The sequence below is a fragment of the Torulaspora delbrueckii genome, chromosome 6, assembly GCF_000243375.1.
Source record: "Torulaspora delbrueckii CBS 1146 chromosome 6, complete genome".
NCBI classification, from domain to species: Eukaryota; Fungi; Ascomycota; class Saccharomycetes; order Saccharomycetales; family Saccharomycetaceae; genus Torulaspora; species Torulaspora delbrueckii.
In genome coordinates, this window is record NC_016506.1 from 980,265 (window position 1) to 998,122 (window position 17,858).

Sequence of the window (17,858 nt, forward strand, 5' to 3'; positions counted from 1 at the left end):
AAATATTTGCTACAAAGAAGCCCTGAAACAGCTGCAACAGTCCAATAGCTGAGTCTTGTAAGCCTCTTGAAATTTGTAAATTAGACCTTTATTCATGTTACGCGAGAAGGCGCGATGAAATAAAAAGCTAATGGCTCAACTATAATTTTTGGTGCGATTATGAATTATGAAAAATTATAGACTAAGCTTGATAGTTAGTGGTTTGTTGCAATTCGATTCATATAAATAAACGCAGTCAAGCAGTCCTTGCGCATATGCTTAGGCACGCCAATATTGAGCCAGGTTATGCAGATGATCGATGACAATGGGCAATAGCGCGTTGACACTATCGTTAATCAGATTCTGAAAGTATACTGTCGCTTCTTCTTCTGAAAGGTCGAGGTTGAATCTTTCTTTCACCTTCAAGACTGCGCCTTCAGGATCGATACGTATGTCTGGGATATTGGAAGTCTTCATCAGATCAAACAAGTTGAGTATTAGCCCAGCGTTGCGCCTCAAAATTGAGTAAACGACGAAGCAGTAGCTTCTAAACTTGTTGTAATTAGGCGACTGGGCACCGCCAAATGCTTCTATAATTTGTGGTGGTAGTTTCATTAGCGGTGGGAATGGCTTGGGATCCTGCCCCAAGATATATCCGAAATCCGCATGAAAGAAGTGGCCATCAGGGGTTATCAATAAGTTGTCCAAATGTCTGTCACCTACACCTAATAGGTAAGTAATCACACAGTAGCCAGCGCATGATTTGACGAAGTTGTCCATAACCCAGCTCTGCACTCCGAGATCTTGCTTGTCATCTGGGTAGTGGGACTTCAGGAACGGAAGAATTCCGTGATGAACACTAAGTATATTCGCCATTGTGTCGTTAGGGATGAATTGAATGGCACCCTCGTGAGGTCCTGTTGCAATAATGTGGTATGGTAGCAGTTTCGCGTCTACGTTCTCATTCATCAACATTTCATTCATCAAGCTGATAATTTGAACTACCAATTGATCCTGCCGCAGATCGTCACCAACCTTGTACATTAAGGGATACAAATCACCGCTGCTAGTCTTGAACGTAATCTTGAGTGGTGATAAAGAACTTTTGAAAACCTTAGACATCTCGGGGACAACATCTACGACGACCACGTCAGGATCTAAAGGCAAGCATATTGGTTGGGATCGCAGAAGAGTCCTCAGCCTTGTGGTCAGAAGGTGAGCTAAAAGCTCCATTTTCTTCGCTGTGGTGTCCTTCAGCCTCTTAATCTGCTCGCAAAAGTCTCTTAACAAATCTACCAGCACGATTTGGTTGTGCAGCACCATTCTACGATCTTTACTCAATCTACTCCAGAAAGAATCGATGATTTGGTTTAGGTATGGATTATCCTCCGACTCAGACTTGAGATACCAATAGAAGAAATTGCCCAAACGAGGGTTGATAATAGCACGCCTGATTAGAAACTCTGCTAGTGGTGATATCACTATTGCTGGGTCTTCAGCATCAGTGGCATTGACAGTGCTTGCCATTTTTTTGCTCTGTGTCGCCGATAGTGAAGGTGGTAAGGCCTGAGAAGGTGTAACATCTACAATAGTAAACTCACTATTCGATTTGTCCGAAAAGGTGGAGAGACTCTCGAAACAAACTGCTTGCACTAATTGTAATAGATATAGCTCCAACTCCTTCTCAGATGCCTTCTTCAGTCGATTCACTGCATAAGCTCTAACTGATATATTCTTGTAATCGGAACCTAGAAGCTCGATTGCATCATCGATGTCAATTTCTGCCCAGGAATCCATCAGCTCCAACACTTCTGTTCTCTCGGTTTCTTCATTCAAATTGGTACTTTGGAGTAATTTAGTCAATGCCTTCTTATTAGTCATGAGATAATACCTGTACTTCCATATGGATCCTTTCTCGTGAGCGGTTAGCTGAGTACCAGGTGGATAGTTTATTATCTTTTTCAGATAATCTCTTTTCTTGATATCAGGTTTAACTTGTTTATCCAAATTAGATCTTTTCGAAGCTCTCTCTAGCCTTCTGTACTTTTCCTCAATGGGATTACTATTGAATTGATCTGGATCATAGAATTTCAAAGTTGAGTTGGTTTTGTTTCCAAGCGGAATTATCATTCGTGGTTCTGCCTTCATATGGTCGGTTGTTTCATTACTCTGCTCAAAATTGTGTACTGTGGGGATGTTTTGCTGAACGGAAAGATAAGTCTTCTCTGTTAAAACCACTGGTAGCTCAAAGACTGGAAATTCGATGTTCAGAACAAATGTGCCGATTGGCCAGCTTCTCCCGTCAACAGCTTTTTGCATATCTGGAATTGTAATCGCATCTAACCATTCAATCTTCCTAATTTCACCTTGATAGTATTTGTTGAGGCAATCTAACACTCGATCATCTCTCACTTCGGAGCCACTATTCGATACATCGTATTGGAATTTCAAAGCCTCTTGGCCTCTCTTCAGTGAATTATCATCGTTGAATACAGACGTCTCCAGTTGGAAAAAGGGTATCTTGTTCGTGCCATTAAATTCCCATAGAATAATGCGAAGTCTGCTCGAAAGATTAAGCTGATTGAGAAAAATTGGCAGAGTGAGCCATTGGTTCCATTTCCTGCCATTTTTGAAAGGTACATACAACGTGTATGTGGGAATGGTTAAAATTCGATCACTTTCCCTGTCAAAAACCTGAACGGAGACTATCATATCACTCACGGCTAAAACATTTGATGATATTTGCGATAATGATGGTTTCAAGATCCTTTGAGATGGTTTCAGGAGCGGTTTTCGACCATCAAGGGACTTTATCTTAATTCGCAGCGGAATCCCAAGATCCTGGGAGTCACAAAATGTGACACTACTGGACGGCATTATTCCAGCATTCAGCGACAGGCGAATTAAAGGATGAGAAACCTTACAATAGTCTATCTTCGCAATTGGATGCTCTTTTTGTAAGGATTTACGTGGTTGAAAAAAACGCCTTGATAATATTATATGTACATTCTAAAGAAATAAAGTATTTACAAGTCGCAGGCTAGAGTGCCCCGCCAGCTTATCTATATATACATTGAAAATCACTCCGTCGCATCAGCAAATTGAGGATTTCGACCTTGTTTTCTTTCATAAAATTTCTTGCCATAATTGTTATTGTTTTGTCTTCCTCTGTCATTAAAGTCAGACGAAAATGATTTGCCACCTCTCTGGTATGAACTTGAACCTCTTCTATTGAATTGATTACGTCTTTGGTCGTTATAACTGTTCCTTGGTTGTGCAATGGCATCTCCTTGTAGCTCAAACATCTCTGATGCTAAAGGAGAACGGCTAAAACCTAGTCTCTCCAACACATTCCTACTGTGGATTGGAATCTTGCGTTGCTCGTCATTCAGCAGCAAACCAAATGTAGAGGCAACTTCGGGTAGCAACCTTCTTTCGTGAAATCCGTATTCTTTCAAAGCAGATCTGTAGAAAGAGATTAGACTGGTTATAGCTTCAGTTAGCAGTTCGTCATCGCGAACCTCCTCAGAGAATGCCGCAACAGTCTCCTCAGTAGGAACATACTCTTCTTTGATCTTGATCTCAACTTTCTTTCTACGCAACAACGTGTCCACGAAGGGCATTTCCTCCTCGCACAGGAAAATCTTTGATGAACCTTCTTGCCCGCCACGAGCAGTTCTACCAATTCTATGGATATAGTTTGCAAGCTCGGAAGGCACACCAATTTGCAGGACTTCTGTCACATTTGGGAAATCCATACCACGAGCACCGACATCGGTACAAACTAACAAACCGGATTTGTCTCTCTTGAACTGGTTGACTAAATTTGTTCTCCTTCTTTGGTCAATCTGTCCATGAAATTCCAATACTGGAAGCTTTGAGCGTAACTCTCTTCTCAAAATGGCAGACAAAAATCTGGTAAATTTAACAGTTGGTGTGAAAAGGATCGCCTTGTAGTTTGGTTCGGATACCATCTTTTGCTTGATATGGTCCACTGCAGCGTAGATGCTGTGCGCCATCCTCTCCGAAATAACCATGGATTGCTCGATCTTCTCGTGTGCTTCTGGCTCGTTCTTATCTACAGTGTCCAAGAACACACATTCGTCCTTGTTCATAATCTTACTGGCCAACTTTTGCACTTTATCGTCCAAAGTAGCCGAGAACAGCAAAGTCCTTATATGATCCGGGGATTTATCATTAATCTCATTCAGAGTGTCGGAGATTGACTCCAAGTCCTCTTTGAACCCGATCTCCAACAATCTGTCCGCTTCATCCAAGATTTTGAAGTCCACAAACTTGAAGTATCTGTCCGCGTACTGATCCAAAACAGCCATCAGTCTGCCCGGAGTAGCAATCACGATATTAGGCCTCACTGAGGACATTTTTCTCATCGCCGAACCGAAGTTAGTACCACCAACAAGAGAAACACAACCAAATTTTTTCAAAGCATAATTGTGCTCATGAATCTTGTGCACTTCAGTCTCAATTTGCAATGCCAAATCTCTCGTGGGAGCGACAATGACACATTTCACCATATACTGCGAATCCCTGCGCGTATTGATCAAATGTTGAAAGATTGGAATCAAAAATGCAAACGTCTTACCTGTACCAGTCTTGGCCCTCGCTATAACATCTTGTTCTTCGCTCTGTACAATCGGCTTAATCGTTTTTTGTTGCACAGAGGTTAATCCAGTGAAATTCATCCTTGAAATAGACTTATGCAAAGTCTTGTCCAAAAGTCCCTCTTCTTGCAATTGGTCCAGAGTAATTTCTTCAGCGTTTTCTTCCTTAGGGTAGTGTATCAATTTCGAAAAATGTTTATCATCTATCTTCAAATCATCCGAATCTTCTTCCTTAAACAAGCGCCTATTCCTCCCACCATTACTATATCGATCAAAACTCTTATAGCCACCTCTACCGCGGCTAGATCCTCTCGATCTGTCGTTCTGATAGTGCCTCACGGCACTCACCAACGAAAGAGTGTTTCGAGAGACAGAAAACCGCGACAATGGCAGTCTAGCCACATTAAGTACCGAACTCAGTGACATCAAATAACTCAGATACCACTCGATAAAGCCTTTAATCACCTCAAAGCTTATGTCTTCAAGCTCATCTCTTAAATGTATGGCACTATATATGAAAAATTTTCGACTGAAAAATTAAGCCATCATTGACTACGTGTAACTAGAAAGGCCTTTAACAAGTCAAAAACCTGGAAAGAACAGTCAAAAAGACCTATTAGAAGCTAGCTTTTAGGTAAATTGAGGTGCGAGAAATAGTCAGGATGTCGCACCCTATACCTCAGAGGGTGGACATCTCGCATGCGCTGCAATCGAGTGCAATAGAGAAGATCCGAAGTGATATCAAGGAGTTTCAGCAAGTACAGCAGTTATCAAAGAGCCAAGTTGCTTTGGTGGACAAGTATATTGAGTCTTTGAAAGCTGCATCGCTGCAGTTTTGTAAGGATAACGAACATGTGGAAAAGGCGAGTGATGAGTCTATTACTGCTGCTGATACGCAGTTGTACAATGGTTTGAAAGCGATGTATACAGACTATTTGTCTCAGCTGACTACCATACGGACCGAGAAGGGTGGTAGTAAAGGGTCAGAAACTCTGGATTATATCGTGGAAGAACTACCGTACCTGCAACCGACGGACCGTAAAAGTTATATTGATAATCTGATACTAGGTAATAAATACGAAGAACAGTTGAGCAGATCCCAGGTGTTACTGGAAGCGGTGGTGAATTTATGTGTGCTAGATTCGACTGTTACGGCTAATTTAAGGTCGTATATGACACTTTTGAAGAAGATGGGTTTTGATGATGAATCGTTGAGGAGAGCTCTGCCAGAAGGACTAATGAATTCGCAATCACTTACTGAAACTGCAACAGTAACGAGTAAAACTATTTCGAGGAAGATACCGACTGACAGAGTTGGGACTCCACCGCTGAAAGAGTCTGAGGAGAAGAGCACAGCTGATGACGAACCAAAAAAGAAGATCTCTTTTTCTAAATACTTAAAAAAGGGTGATGTGGTAATAAATGAAAATGGTAAGAGGAGATTGTCCACTCCTACAGAGTTAGAAGAGACTAAGAAATTGAAGAATAATGATAACATTAATTTGAGTTCCATTTTGAAGACCAACGGTAGCACGAAGAAAAATTCAAACAGCATAAAATTTGTAGATGATTCACTGCTAGTGAAAGTCTATGGTGATGGTCTTCCCGATGAGGGACTCTCTGTCTCACCTGAAAAGTTGAAAAAGATTTTAAAACCTTTCAAGGAGGGAGAACCACGAGAAACCGTGCTTGTTGAAGGCTACCAGGGCAAAGCCTGCGAGCTCGATACGGAGTTCGATCTCTCGCCAGAGGAGACCGATATCACTGAAATCAAGGGTGGTGCAATCCCATGTGAGACTCTGGTACCTCTAAAATACAGGCTCAATTTCATAAATTTTAGCTCCGAACTCAGCAAGAAACCACCAAGAGAACCGGTCGTCATTGAAGAACCAATAGATAGTTCTAAGAAGAACAAAGGACCCCTCATTGTACGAGCTTTTGGTAAGAACAGCTTGTTATTGAGAAAGGATAGAGGTGGCCTGCCCTACAGACCAATTCCTGAAGTTGTGCCGATAGACTATCCATCAAGAGCACCTTAGCAAGGCGCTACATGCATCGCTACAATAAATGACATTATGTAACTATTATATATGAAAACTCACTGCATTTTCCTCTTGTGAGAATCTAAGAAAGACTTCGATAATATGATGGCTGCGGCACTGATAGCGCCAAATGGTGGGAAATATTCTATCACCGTTTTGATCAATGTCGGTTTGACCTTTCTGACAAACGAATCAACTTGCTCGAGAAGATGAGGCAAATCCTGAGTATTCTCTAGTACGTAATCTGCGCGTTCAATACGTTCTTCCGATGTCATTTGAGCCTTGATCCTATTTAAAGCATCTGCTTCCGTCATTCCCGGATTTCTAATGAGGATTCTCTCCACCTGTTGATGCTGATCAGAAATAACAGTCACCGTCATCCCACAGAATTTGTCCAATCGTGCTTCATATAGCAAGGGCACATCTAACACACACATTCGATAACCCCAAACATAGTACCAGAGGATATTTTTAAAGATTGCATATCTTACTGCAGGGTGGGTTATAGAATTAAGTTTCTTCAAATCATCAGGGTGCTCGAATACCCACTTTCCCAGCGCTCCTCTATTCAAATGACCATCTGGTAGCTTTAGATTAGTGACTTTGTCCCCGAAGTAATCCACAATCCTCTTGTATGCATCCTGGCCTGGTTCCACAATATCTCTTGCGATTTGATCTGCATCAATGATCGGTATTTTGTGCCTTTCCTGAAGCCTCTTTGACACCGTGCTTTTACCACACGCAATCCCACCAGTGAGACCAATGATCAGCATCGTCAGCGATCAATTTTGGGCAGAATGTTCATTAGTTGATTGTTCGCTTTGTGGAACTGTATATTCAATTCTTCGATACTAATTTAAAAAAAACGGCTCTTATAATACTAAAATTTATCTTTTAAAAGAAAGCCAGACGAGAGATAGCTCTTCAATGGGTCTTTAAAGTCAAAATTTATAGGAATTATGACCTCAATACCGCGGGTGTACTCCTTGGTGAATAATCCAATTACTTCGCTGTTAGCGTACGAGATAGCGCAGCTTCCTAGTCAACCTAAAGTTCCACAGGTGGTTCTGCTCTTAAATGATATGAAAAAACTTTCGAGGTTCCTGGAAAACGATTCAAAATTGACGATACAGAAGAATAATGATACCGATTATCACCATTCACAATTCATGGCATCACACCTTCCACCAGTTTATTCGACAGGTGAAGTTGCGACCATCCCAAATGCCATCTTCTCTGGGCCTCATGTGAAGGGATTGGTTCAATCGATCCAAAAATATAAGAAGTCTCTTAATGATCGATCAAATGTACTTCTCGTTAATCCCCCAGTTGGTGTCATAGAGAATCTATACATGAATGTGTGGCAGACAAAGGAATCTCGACCAAACTTGCTGATAGGAATTACGGCTAGGAAAGAACGTAGCGTTGCAGTTAGCGTCAATGAGTTCCATATCAACGTTAAAAAGCCCAAACTAACGCTGCGCATCAGCCCAGTCCCTAAGGATTTATTTCATTACAACGAAGATCTACAGTCCGATGAGATACGAAATATGCGTGAACGTAACGATTTAGTGAAGTTGTTAGAGAGTACCACTGAAAACAAAAGCGGTGTCTTATCGCTGGATCTCCTATTTTATCCTTATGGTGAGTTACTTCTGATACGGCTCGAGAAATTGATCATTGAGAGTTGCATTGAGCCATTAGCGGCACTTTACGGTTGTCGCTATAGGCATGAACTTTTTAAGATAGAGCACGCAAAGAACTTGATTATGGATATGATCAAAGAACAAGTTTGGATTTTGAGGTGCGCATACCCTTTCCTAGCGAACATACCAAATGTTAAGACGGCGCTGGATTACGATAGGCTGTATAGTGTTGTTCTGCGAGAGTTAGAACAAGGTGGCAACAAATTCACTAGAATGCTGTACGAGATAGATCAATTGCAAGGAACAAACATCAGCGAGTTGACCGGCTTTTTCATGCGGATTGCCAATTACAGAAAGATTGACTGTAAGCTGAATAACACTATAACCAACCTGGTCATGGGTAAGGCTGCGTTGGCCCGGCAGAAAACTTTCGATTATAAATACTTGTAGATTACAAATACCTGTAGATAGAATGAAACACTAGTTTGTGGTAGGCATCTATAACCTATCTAAATGATGCTCTATAATGTCCATGTAGCCCATGTATAATGCCACCACATTTTGCGCGCTAAAATCATAAGATTCAGCGCGCATATCTTCCAGCTTCTCAACTCGATCTCGGATCTTGTCACATAAGGATGTCAGAAATTGGCGTAGAGTATCCTCAATTTTAGGCCAAAAGTAGTCCTCTGAGATGAATCCTGAAAGAAACTTGTCCATTCGCTTGTAATCTTTTGTAACAAACAGGCTGAATACTACGATAACTCTATAACTTATCTCTGAATGGTTTATTGTGTAGTCTCCCCAGTAGTCGTGGTGCTTCAAAAATGAGATCATGGCCGAATTGCCTTCCAGCATGGCTTGTATATCTTCTGAAATATCAATATAATTCCATTGATTTCTTTCAAGGACAAATCCATATTCATTGAGAAGAAAATCGTTAGAATGTGGACCATAATTCAGTAAGATTTCATCTCCTATCCTGTTGTAACCACGTTCACCACATTTCAAGCTAAATGGGCCCATATTTGTTTGTGCTTTCGGTGTTCTGCCAACTTTAGGATAACAGTGCTCATTTATTTCCTCTGTATGATTGAGGAAGTCAACGAACGGCACCATGGTGAATTGGCTCTCCTCATCGCCTTTTCTCAGTAACACTTTCGAATACAAGCATCTTGAGTTGATAATGAAGTACACCTGGAGGAACTTTTGATACAATTCATCTTGTGGGAGAGTTTTCTGACCTTGCTGGCAAAATTTTTCAACACAACTAGCTAACCAGGGGTGAATCAGTGCCCAGTCATGGTCAATCAGTTTTATTTTCTTCTCCAAGAGTACACACGATGCTGAAGGCAGAAACGGCAGTAGATTCTTGTCCTTTGACGATGGTGAGCAGCTCCAAATAGCTGGAATAGAACTCAGTTCCTCTTCAGAGGGCCATACATCAAAGAACCGTTGCCAAAACGATTCACTTCTGCCCTCAGACCACAACGGCAAAAGAATCCATTCTACCATAATGTAGATCTCAAATATCTGAAAGGATGTTAGGCTCAGGAGAAATGTTTGATCAAGTGATGAGTATATCTGAAATCTCGGATCATCATCTTGTAGCATTTTACTGTACTTTTCCTTCTCATTCTCGTTAACGGTAACGCCATCGATCTTCAATTCGGAATTAAATAACGAAATGTTCCATAATATGGTGTAGTAGTTCAATTGATAATGGGAAGGTACCGAAACAATGACATCGTGCTTCCTCAAATTACCGTTTTTTAAGACGACACCTCTACCGGAGCCTTCACTCTCGATTACTCCCACGTTTGGAGACAAATAGAATTCATCTGATTTTTTAAGCCACTTCAGCAGCCTCTCGATCCTCTGCTCCATATCACTGTGAGATGTTTCAGTCTTAGTCTTAATTTTAATTTGATCTGTATTTTTTCAGCTTGATTTACATTGAATCTTTAAAAAAGTTGAATGTGTCAAAACGATAATCTGAGTCAAACTGGTTGGTATTATGTGGAATAGTGTCTTGAGAATCACGTCTATTCAGCATGCCACCATTCTAAGAGGCTATTGCACTAAGACATGCTATTCCCAGGTAAAAACGTATCCGGTTGACGATTCTGCGAAGGTGCTACGACATCTACATTTCACTGAGCAGTTGCCGTTTGAGAGAGGATTACAGATGCAAGAGAAATTTGTTAAAGCTCAATTGGATGTTAAGGAACTCCATTCAAAGATTAAAAAGAGATTGAAGAAACTTCAAGAAGAACATCCTAATGGTACACTGGATGAAAAGGAGCAAGAAGTGATTGATCGTATTTTGGATGTTAGACTAAATCCAATGGTTTTGACATTTGAATTTCAACCGACTTATACCGGAGGCAAGCGAATAAAGAAGACTATCACGAGAGAGCAAATTTCCAGATATGAGAATTTCATTCCACTAATCCAGAAAGAGAACATGAAGCCAAAATTCGTCCAAGTCGAGAGAGGAGGACAGGTTACATTTCATGGTCCTGGGCAACTGGTGGCATATATTATTTTGGATTTAAAGACCTTTAAGGATTTTCCAGCAAAATGCTTCGTTTCGAGTATCGAAAGCGCGACTATTAATGCATTGGCTAACACCAAGCCTCATAATTGCCAAGATTCTCTCAGGTTGCAAGCCAAAAAAACTGCTGAGACAGGTGTTTGGATCACCGACTCTGAGAAAATTGCCAGTCTCGGTGTCCACGTTAGAAGATCTGTCACTTCGCATGGGGTGGCTATTAATGTTTGCCCTGATCTATCATATATGAACCAATTTGAAATGTGCGGACTTTCGAACAGTTTAGCTACCTCAATTCAAGAGCAGAAACCTGAAGCTGATGTCACTGTTAATGATGTGGCCAACAGCTTTGTGGATGAACTTGCAAAAATTGTCGGGATAGGGACGGTCGAAAGAACAATTATAAAAGACATGGAGTTTTAAGAACTAACTTAAATCTCCTTGAGCTTGAATGACTTAATTGTGTGTACCGGCTCAGCTATTAACCTATATATGTACACTACAAGCACCTGTAAATCATGATATCATTATAACCGATGAAATAGTTGACGAGAAACGATTACAGCAGCTTTACACCTTTTGAGTTGATGAAAAAGACAGAGCATATGCAATGAGACCAATCGACACGGCGCTTACTACCAGTAATGTGCCGTTTCCAAGTTTTTTATGTTCAGGACTGACACGCTTACCATTAGAAGCTGACCTACTATCACCTACTGTAGACTCACTTTGACTGACCTGAGCTGACTGAGTTCCTTGATCCTGGTCAACACTGGCCGCATTCTTGACAAGTTGACTGTTTCTATATTTCTCCACTTCCAGCCTGGTTCTCAAGTCCTCGAGATCATTTTCTAGCTTTTTCAGCTGCTCTGAAGTTTCCTCAGTCTTAGCGTAGCATGATTCCTGTAGATCTCCTTTCTCTCTCTCAAGCTTTTCCAGCTGAGACTTGTGTTCCTGCAACATTAATGATTGTTTTTCTGACAACTTTTGCCTTAAGGCATTTTGAAGTTTGACCAAATGCTTATCATTCTTCTCGACCATCATCTTGTTTATGTACTCAAGGCTTGTGGTGTAGTTTATCAGAAAGCTCTCCATGGATTTGAGCTTGGCGTATTCATGTTTCTCCAAAGATACTTCGGTGGCCAGTGTTTTGATGACATTTATAAGGTTGGGGCTCGTTCCTATAGAATTGTTAATGAAGATACCACTCAATATTTCTGTTTCAGAGCCCAAAACCGTATCTTCTAAATCCAAATTGTTGACGTCGCCGAACATCGCCGCTTCAAAAGCCGCTCTTTGAGCTGTAGTGGCAGATCCTGCCGAATAATTGAAGTCATCCGTGCCACTTGTATGTTCTGGTGCGTTGTTTGGATTATTGTTTCCTGTATCCCCGTAAGTAGAACCAAAGAGTGAATGTGCGGTCTCTGCGGTATCATTCATTAGAGGGATCACCGAGATATCTTCGACGAATGCACTTATCTTTCTATGCTCGAATTTGCTATCGATGTCAGTCCCCAAATCTATCACATCACCTACTTTCAATTCGACATCATTTTGATCAATCCTATTCCCATTGACAAACGTCCCATTACTCGATTTTAGGTCTCGTATGTAAATCTTACCAGTCGTAGGGTCGCAACTCAGCGAGGCATGATTACGAGACAGAACTCGCGAGTCGAAATGCCCGTTATCAGGTCTGACCTGGGGAAGCTGTTGAGGATCCTGCTTGCCCATCTTTCCCTGATTGGCATTAGAATTCACCACAGGTCTTCCCAACTTGAAGCTTTCTGGTTTGAATGGAACAACAAGGAATTTCGTCTCGAAAGTTTCATTCAAAGATTTCAGTATGATTACATGTGTATACTTGTTCCTTGGTGCCACTACTGGTCTGAATGCATCTATATCAGATAGCTGTTGTTGTGACTGCTTCTGACTATCTTTCTTATCTGTAACCTCACTGTTTCTTGTTCCAGTACTTTTGGAGTTCGATCTAGTTCTCCTCTTGGTAGGGCTGACATTATCGTGATTCGTTTGAACATTACTGGCTGCGTGTGCTTCGGAAGGAGGGCCCCTCCAACTCCTTTCCACCTCAATCATAACTAATACACAATGAGTACCTGTATGGTCATATAACACTCAGCTCAGGTCTTGGCGTTTTGTGCAACTCTTTATTGTGGCTATTGTTTTCAAATTGACAAAGTTACTTGCTAAATGCAGAACGGGGACACCAAGCTTAAAGAACATCGGCCATCGAAACAAGAAGAGAAAATCTCTATAACTAGCTCAATTGGCTGGAATTGACCATGTCTGATGCATTGGAACGAAGTGCCGACTCCTTGGAGAGTACAGTGGGATTATTGAAGGGTTCTGTGGAGACTTTGAAGAAGAATTCAAGACCAAACACGTACCTCACACAAACAATGCTAAAATCGAGAAGAGTGTTCGAACTAGTCTTGGAATATGACGTTCAGAGAGCAAAACTTGATCTTATTGAGGAGGTTGAGCCACTTGTGAGTATTTTGCAAGACAAGCTGGGGAAGTCCCTAAACAAGATGAGACGGGAACTGGATACTTTACAACAAACATACGAACTGAATAAATTAAGGCTTAATAAGAAGAGTTATACAGATTTCGATGTGAGTACTGATGTCGTGATTATGGGATCGACCACAAATGAAGAATTGGAAGAGCTCAAAAAGTTGAAGCAACAGAAAGAGATGTTGCAGAAAAAATTGGAACTTTTGAGGCAGAATGCGGACACTTGAATATCATATTTTCAAATTGGTGTAAAAGGTGCTTACGCTGTTCTCCAGAGCACTTAATTTTGATGTAATACTAATCAACGATGGGTCGCTTGTCGTCATGGCAATTTTTTCACATTCCATCACTACTTTGCCATTGAATGTCACACATCTATTGAGGTAGTTTTGTGCCTGTGATAAAGTTGTCGATTCTGTGTTGAAAGAAGACATCAGGTTTTTTATAAGTGTGGGTTCTTCGATTTGGATCCCTTCGCTCTTCAGGACGTTCGCAAGGCTCTTGGAGCGATCAGTAGTAAGCTGATCCTTGATATCGTCAGTGAGCGACTTTCCTGTTTTTGAGTCGATTTGGCACCAGGGTTTTTTCGAGACTTTATGGACATTCCTAAAGTCTATGCATAGTTCGTTCTTGTAAAGCAGAATCTCAAGAGCTATCTCGTAGTGTGGGTTCTCACACAGGTTATTATAGTCCTGGAACATTTGCTTCATGGCAAAGTTGTTATTATCTGGGAAGGAAAGCCTCCTGGGGGGACTCTCTAAGAGGTTTATGGAGCTGATCAAAAGCTCCAGTACTTTCCCAAGCTTCTCGATAAATTTTTGGGCATCATCGATTATTTGAAGCTCTTCGAGAAGTTCTAAAATGTAGCCTAGATTATTTTCAATAGATTGGATCTGGGAAAGCAGAAATTTCGTACCCGTATTCATCCTCAGGAGGACCTGTTTGCCCTTGTGAAATTCTGGAAACTTCACAATGGCTTTAAAATCTAACAGGTACTGGCCCTGTCTCGTCACTATGCCCTTTACAGAAGGCCCATTGGTACCGCCGTTGACTCCGCTACTTATGGGCATCTTGAACACTTGATCGCTGTGTAACATTTCTAAACATTTCTCCACGTTATCCAGAATGTTGGGCAGTTCAGGCTTCACGATCTCGTTTACCAGCCAAAAACGCTCAGCAGCAAGGTCCTTCACGAAATCATACTGATCGGGGCCACCAAACAAGTCATTGGGATATAGTTCTGTGGTCATCTTGCTTGATTTTATCAATTGATATCTGCTCTGTCAATTAGGGCGATTTTTCAGTTAAGATAGAACAAACTCCCTCTTTATACAGTCCCCTGCAGGAAAGTACACAATAAGAGGAATCGAGATGAGTGGTTTGACGTTAAGGTACAATACCGCAAGAGGTGCTTTAAGTAGAAATTGTATGCAACAAAGGCGTCACTTTCTTGTTGCAACGGCCATGACGCTGGGAGGCCTCATATTTGGCAAACAAGCCAGATTAGCAAATGCCATGGACAGAGGAGAATTGCACAACAAGAATGATGATTATGAACTACAACGCAAGGAGGATACTGATAGAAGATTGCGGGCTCTTAGAAACAGTAGGCCTATAGAACCAAGGTACGAGGGTCATGTCCCACTATACACTCATGAAAAATTACTGCTCTTCGCCATATCAGGTCTAAGATCGTACTTCCACCCTGAGAATGGTTTAAATATTGTTCAATTGGGCGAGGCATCTGCTATCACCCCGTTCTTGGAGAACTTGAAGACTACAATGTTATCAGACAAGACTGGGAGACGGATTTTGAAGGAGCAGCCTAACATCACCTCTGACACACTGGATATGAATAGATTGAGTAAAATGCCAAAGACAACCCTAGGTTATACTTACTACAAGTGGTTAAAGAAGGAAGGAGTGTCACCAGACACTAGAGAACCTGTCAAGTACATTGATGATCCTATCCATGCTTACGTTTTTAAGAGATACAGACAATGTCATGATTTTTACCATGCCATCAATGATTTGCCTATTATAATTGAAGGCGAGATTGCCATCAAGGCTCTGGAAGCTGCGAATATGGGGGTTCCCATGGCAGGTTTAGGGGCTCTCTTGGCGCCATTGCGTCTGAAACCTATTCAAAGAGAGAGGTTGTATGATATATACTTGCCATGGGCTGTGAGAATGGGTTTGAGTTGCAAGCCTTTGATAAACGTTTACTGGGAAGAAATCTTGGACAAAGATATCAATGAGTTGAGGGAAGAATTGGGGATCTCTTCACCTCCAGACTTAAGAGAGATCAGGAAGGAACGTTCAAGGATCAGGAAAGAGTTGAAAATGAAATACGAAAATCACGAAATGTAAATAATAACAGCTGTATTGCTGCTTCCAAAATTATGCGTGCCTTTAAGGCTATTATATGTCTATCAAAATTATTGGTACCTAACCGTCGAAATGTTGTTCTAAGCGTTGTTTTCTTCGCTTACAGAATTGCCGTCATATTCAGAAGGAGATTTAGAAGTCTGGCCTTCTTTTCTGTTCTTCATTTCATTGTTTTCTTTGTTGACTTCAATGCTAGTAGCAGTCTCAGCTTCGCTTTCGTTGATATAGATCTTGTTGGTCAATTCATGAATAGCAATCTCTTCTGGTGAAATTTCGCTATGTGGAACCAAACCTTTCTTTCTAGCAACCTCGTCGGTGAAACATCCGTAGTAATCCTTGTCATCCTGCTTGATCGTAATCTTGTATGGGAAGATGAGACATAGAATCCAATATAGGAAGAAAGAGATGATAAAGGAGAAGAAAGAATCACCATAGTAGAAATTGATAATACCTTTGTTATGGAAGTAGTCATTGTTAACTTCCCAAGCGATACCTGGCAAACCTGGAGCCATACCGGCGACCCATGCGAACATAGCTCTCCAGTTAACACCCTTCCAATAGTAGTATTCACCTTTTTGAACAAAGGCCTGAGAAACAGAGTATTTTCTTCTTCTGATGACCAAATTATCACAGATCATAACTGCGATGATTGGAGTCATCACGATACCGAACGAACCCATGACCGTCAAGAAAGTGTTTGAAGAACGGTTGTAGAAGTTCCATGGTTGCACTGCAACGGACACACAAGCACATAGAATAGCACCTCTCTTAATATTGATGTATTTGGGGAACAAACCTGCCAAATCCATACCGGTAGCGAAACCAGCGTTAGAAGCGGTGTAAGCAACCTGGGACATCATGAAGGAGACACCGCAGAAGAAAGCAGCAGCACGGGCACCAGCGGAATAGTTGTCCTTCAACCAGTAATCAAAGATGTCCATTGGAGTCCATAAGTCCTCACCGTACAATTGTTGGCAAGTAGAGGCACCGATGACACCGAAAACTGGAACCAGAGTCGTTGGAATCAATAAGGCCAAAATAGTACCCAACCAAATACCAGTCTGGGAAGAACCAAATCTGGAATAGTCACTCTGATTAACAGACCCTGGAGAAACAGACCCAAACCAGTAAGAGATCAAGTAAACCCAAGCCCATGCATAATCGGAACCGGTAGCCTCAGATTCCAAAGAAACGAACAATTCACCAACACCACCGGCTTTATGGGTCAAATAGATGATCATACCCATCATAGAGAAGCAGGTAGCTATACAAGAACCGATTAGAATGTAGTTCAAGTGGTAAGGCTTCATTAGATAGAAGAAACACGTGATCACATGGAATAGCATGAACCCGATGACACCTTTGGTATCCATGTAGACACTTGGAGTCAGAGTGTTAGCCAAATTCAAGTAGTGATGAGACCACGAATCAATGATCATATTAACACAAAGACCACCCAACCAGGCGTTAGAACCATAATTGACAATACTCATCAGCACACGAATCAAAATACCAAACCAGGAACCAGTAATACCATAAGTGAATCTCTGCGACAATGTATAACCGACTTTCCAATCGTAACCAGGATACGAATTAGCTAAAGTGAAGCAGATCGTAAGCACATCACCCACGATAAAAGTACCAATCGTAGCTGCATAACTCAACCCATAATCGGCAGCGGAAGATGCACTGACCCAAGTACCAACAGAGAATGAAATAACCCCCCAGTATGCAAAATTAGACCAAAATCCCCATGTTTGATTCCTCGAAGGAATAGGTTGTAAATCTGGATTTTTCAAAAAACTCAGAGTGCTTCTCTGATCAACAGGCACCTCCAGAAATTTCAACCCCTTCGATAACCTATCACCAAAATTTTTTAATCCCATATTGGAAAACCTTTCTGGTGCGTTAGATCAAAGAATAAATCTCCGACTACTAGCCATTCACCTATGGTTTATATAAAGAACAAAAAAAAGGAATGCCTCAAACTTAAACCCTCTTTAATTGATCTTCTCATCTATGGCACTTAATTAACACTTTGACAAATTTTTCACTATAATTGCAACGATTAAACGTTTGATGAGGCCAC

The 17,858-nt window shown here is 41.2% G+C and overlaps 12 protein-coding genes across 12 annotated transcripts; 5 read left to right on the forward strand and 7 right to left on the reverse strand.

Moving 5' to 3' along the window:
• Positions 1 to 258: 258 nt before the first annotated feature.
• On the reverse strand, positions 259 to 2,856 carry VPS34 (phosphatidylinositol 3-kinase VPS34; the record flags this gene model as incomplete). Its single annotated transcript, XM_003682499.1, has 1 exon — positions 259 to 2,856. One exon carries the CDS (start codon positions 2,854 to 2,856, stop codon positions 259 to 261), a length of 2,598 nt encoding a protein of 865 aa, XP_003682547.1.
• A 203-nt stretch (positions 2,857 to 3,059) lies between these two features.
• MSS116 (ATP-dependent RNA helicase) lies at positions 3,060 to 5,027 on the reverse strand (the record flags this gene model as incomplete). The annotated part of the gene is made up of 1 exon (XM_003682500.1): positions 3,060 to 5,027. One exon carries the CDS (start codon positions 5,025 to 5,027, stop codon positions 3,060 to 3,062), a length of 1,968 nt encoding a protein of 655 aa, XP_003682548.1.
• Positions 5,028 to 5,263: 236 nt separating this feature from the next.
• On the forward strand, positions 5,264 to 6,640 carry REF2 (RNA-processing protein REF2; the record flags this gene model as incomplete). The annotated part of the gene is made up of 1 exon (XM_003682501.1): positions 5,264 to 6,640. The coding sequence occupies one exon, from the start codon at positions 5,264 to 5,266 to the stop codon at positions 6,638 to 6,640; it is 1,377 nt and encodes a 458-aa protein (XP_003682549.1).
• A 59-nt stretch (positions 6,641 to 6,699) lies between these two features.
• On the reverse strand, positions 6,700 to 7,416 carry CAB5 (putative dephospho-CoA kinase; the record flags this gene model as incomplete). Its single annotated transcript, XM_003682502.1, has 1 exon — positions 6,700 to 7,416. One exon carries the CDS (start codon positions 7,414 to 7,416, stop codon positions 6,700 to 6,702), a length of 717 nt encoding a protein of 238 aa, XP_003682550.1.
• Positions 7,417 to 7,602: 186 nt separating this feature from the next.
• Positions 7,603 to 8,739, forward strand: CBS2 (Cbs2p; the record flags this gene model as incomplete). The annotated part of the gene is made up of 1 exon (XM_003682503.1): positions 7,603 to 8,739. One exon carries the CDS (start codon positions 7,603 to 7,605, stop codon positions 8,737 to 8,739), a length of 1,137 nt encoding a protein of 378 aa, XP_003682551.1.
• A 48-nt stretch (positions 8,740 to 8,787) lies between these two features.
• RKM2 (protein-lysine N-methyltransferase) lies at positions 8,788 to 10,176 on the reverse strand (the record flags this gene model as incomplete). Its single annotated transcript, XM_003682504.1, has 1 exon — positions 8,788 to 10,176. The coding sequence occupies one exon, from the start codon at positions 10,174 to 10,176 to the stop codon at positions 8,788 to 8,790; it is 1,389 nt and encodes a 462-aa protein (XP_003682552.1).
• Positions 10,177 to 10,306: 130 nt separating this feature from the next.
• Positions 10,307 to 11,266, forward strand: LIP2 (lipoyl(octanoyl) transferase LIP2; the record flags this gene model as incomplete). The annotated part of the gene is made up of 1 exon (XM_003682505.1): positions 10,307 to 11,266. The coding sequence occupies one exon, from the start codon at positions 10,307 to 10,309 to the stop codon at positions 11,264 to 11,266; it is 960 nt and encodes a 319-aa protein (XP_003682553.1).
• A 147-nt stretch (positions 11,267 to 11,413) lies between these two features.
• VPS64 (Vps64p) lies at positions 11,414 to 12,940 on the reverse strand (the record flags this gene model as incomplete). Its single annotated transcript, XM_003682506.1, has 1 exon — positions 11,414 to 12,940. The coding sequence occupies one exon, from the start codon at positions 12,938 to 12,940 to the stop codon at positions 11,414 to 11,416; it is 1,527 nt and encodes a 508-aa protein (XP_003682554.1).
• A 206-nt stretch (positions 12,941 to 13,146) lies between these two features.
• On the forward strand, positions 13,147 to 13,608 carry SPC19 (Spc19p; the record flags this gene model as incomplete). Its single annotated transcript, XM_003682507.1, has 1 exon — positions 13,147 to 13,608. The coding sequence occupies one exon, from the start codon at positions 13,147 to 13,149 to the stop codon at positions 13,606 to 13,608; it is 462 nt and encodes a 153-aa protein (XP_003682555.1).
• A 3-nt stretch (positions 13,609 to 13,611) lies between these two features.
• On the reverse strand, positions 13,612 to 14,631 carry RAV2 (Rav2p; the record flags this gene model as incomplete). Its single annotated transcript, XM_003682508.1, has 1 exon — positions 13,612 to 14,631. One exon carries the CDS (start codon positions 14,629 to 14,631, stop codon positions 13,612 to 13,614), a length of 1,020 nt encoding a protein of 339 aa, XP_003682556.1.
• A 121-nt stretch (positions 14,632 to 14,752) lies between these two features.
• COQ4 (ubiquinone biosynthesis protein COQ4) lies at positions 14,753 to 15,751 on the forward strand (the record flags this gene model as incomplete). The annotated part of the gene is made up of 1 exon (XM_003682509.1): positions 14,753 to 15,751. The coding sequence occupies one exon, from the start codon at positions 14,753 to 14,755 to the stop codon at positions 15,749 to 15,751; it is 999 nt and encodes a 332-aa protein (XP_003682557.1).
• A 98-nt stretch (positions 15,752 to 15,849) lies between these two features.
• On the reverse strand, positions 15,850 to 17,655 carry THI7 (thiamine transporter THI7; the record flags this gene model as incomplete). The annotated part of the gene is made up of 1 exon (XM_003682510.1): positions 15,850 to 17,655. One exon carries the CDS (start codon positions 17,653 to 17,655, stop codon positions 15,850 to 15,852), a length of 1,806 nt encoding a protein of 601 aa, XP_003682558.1.
• Positions 17,656 to 17,858: the final 203 nt, after the last annotated feature.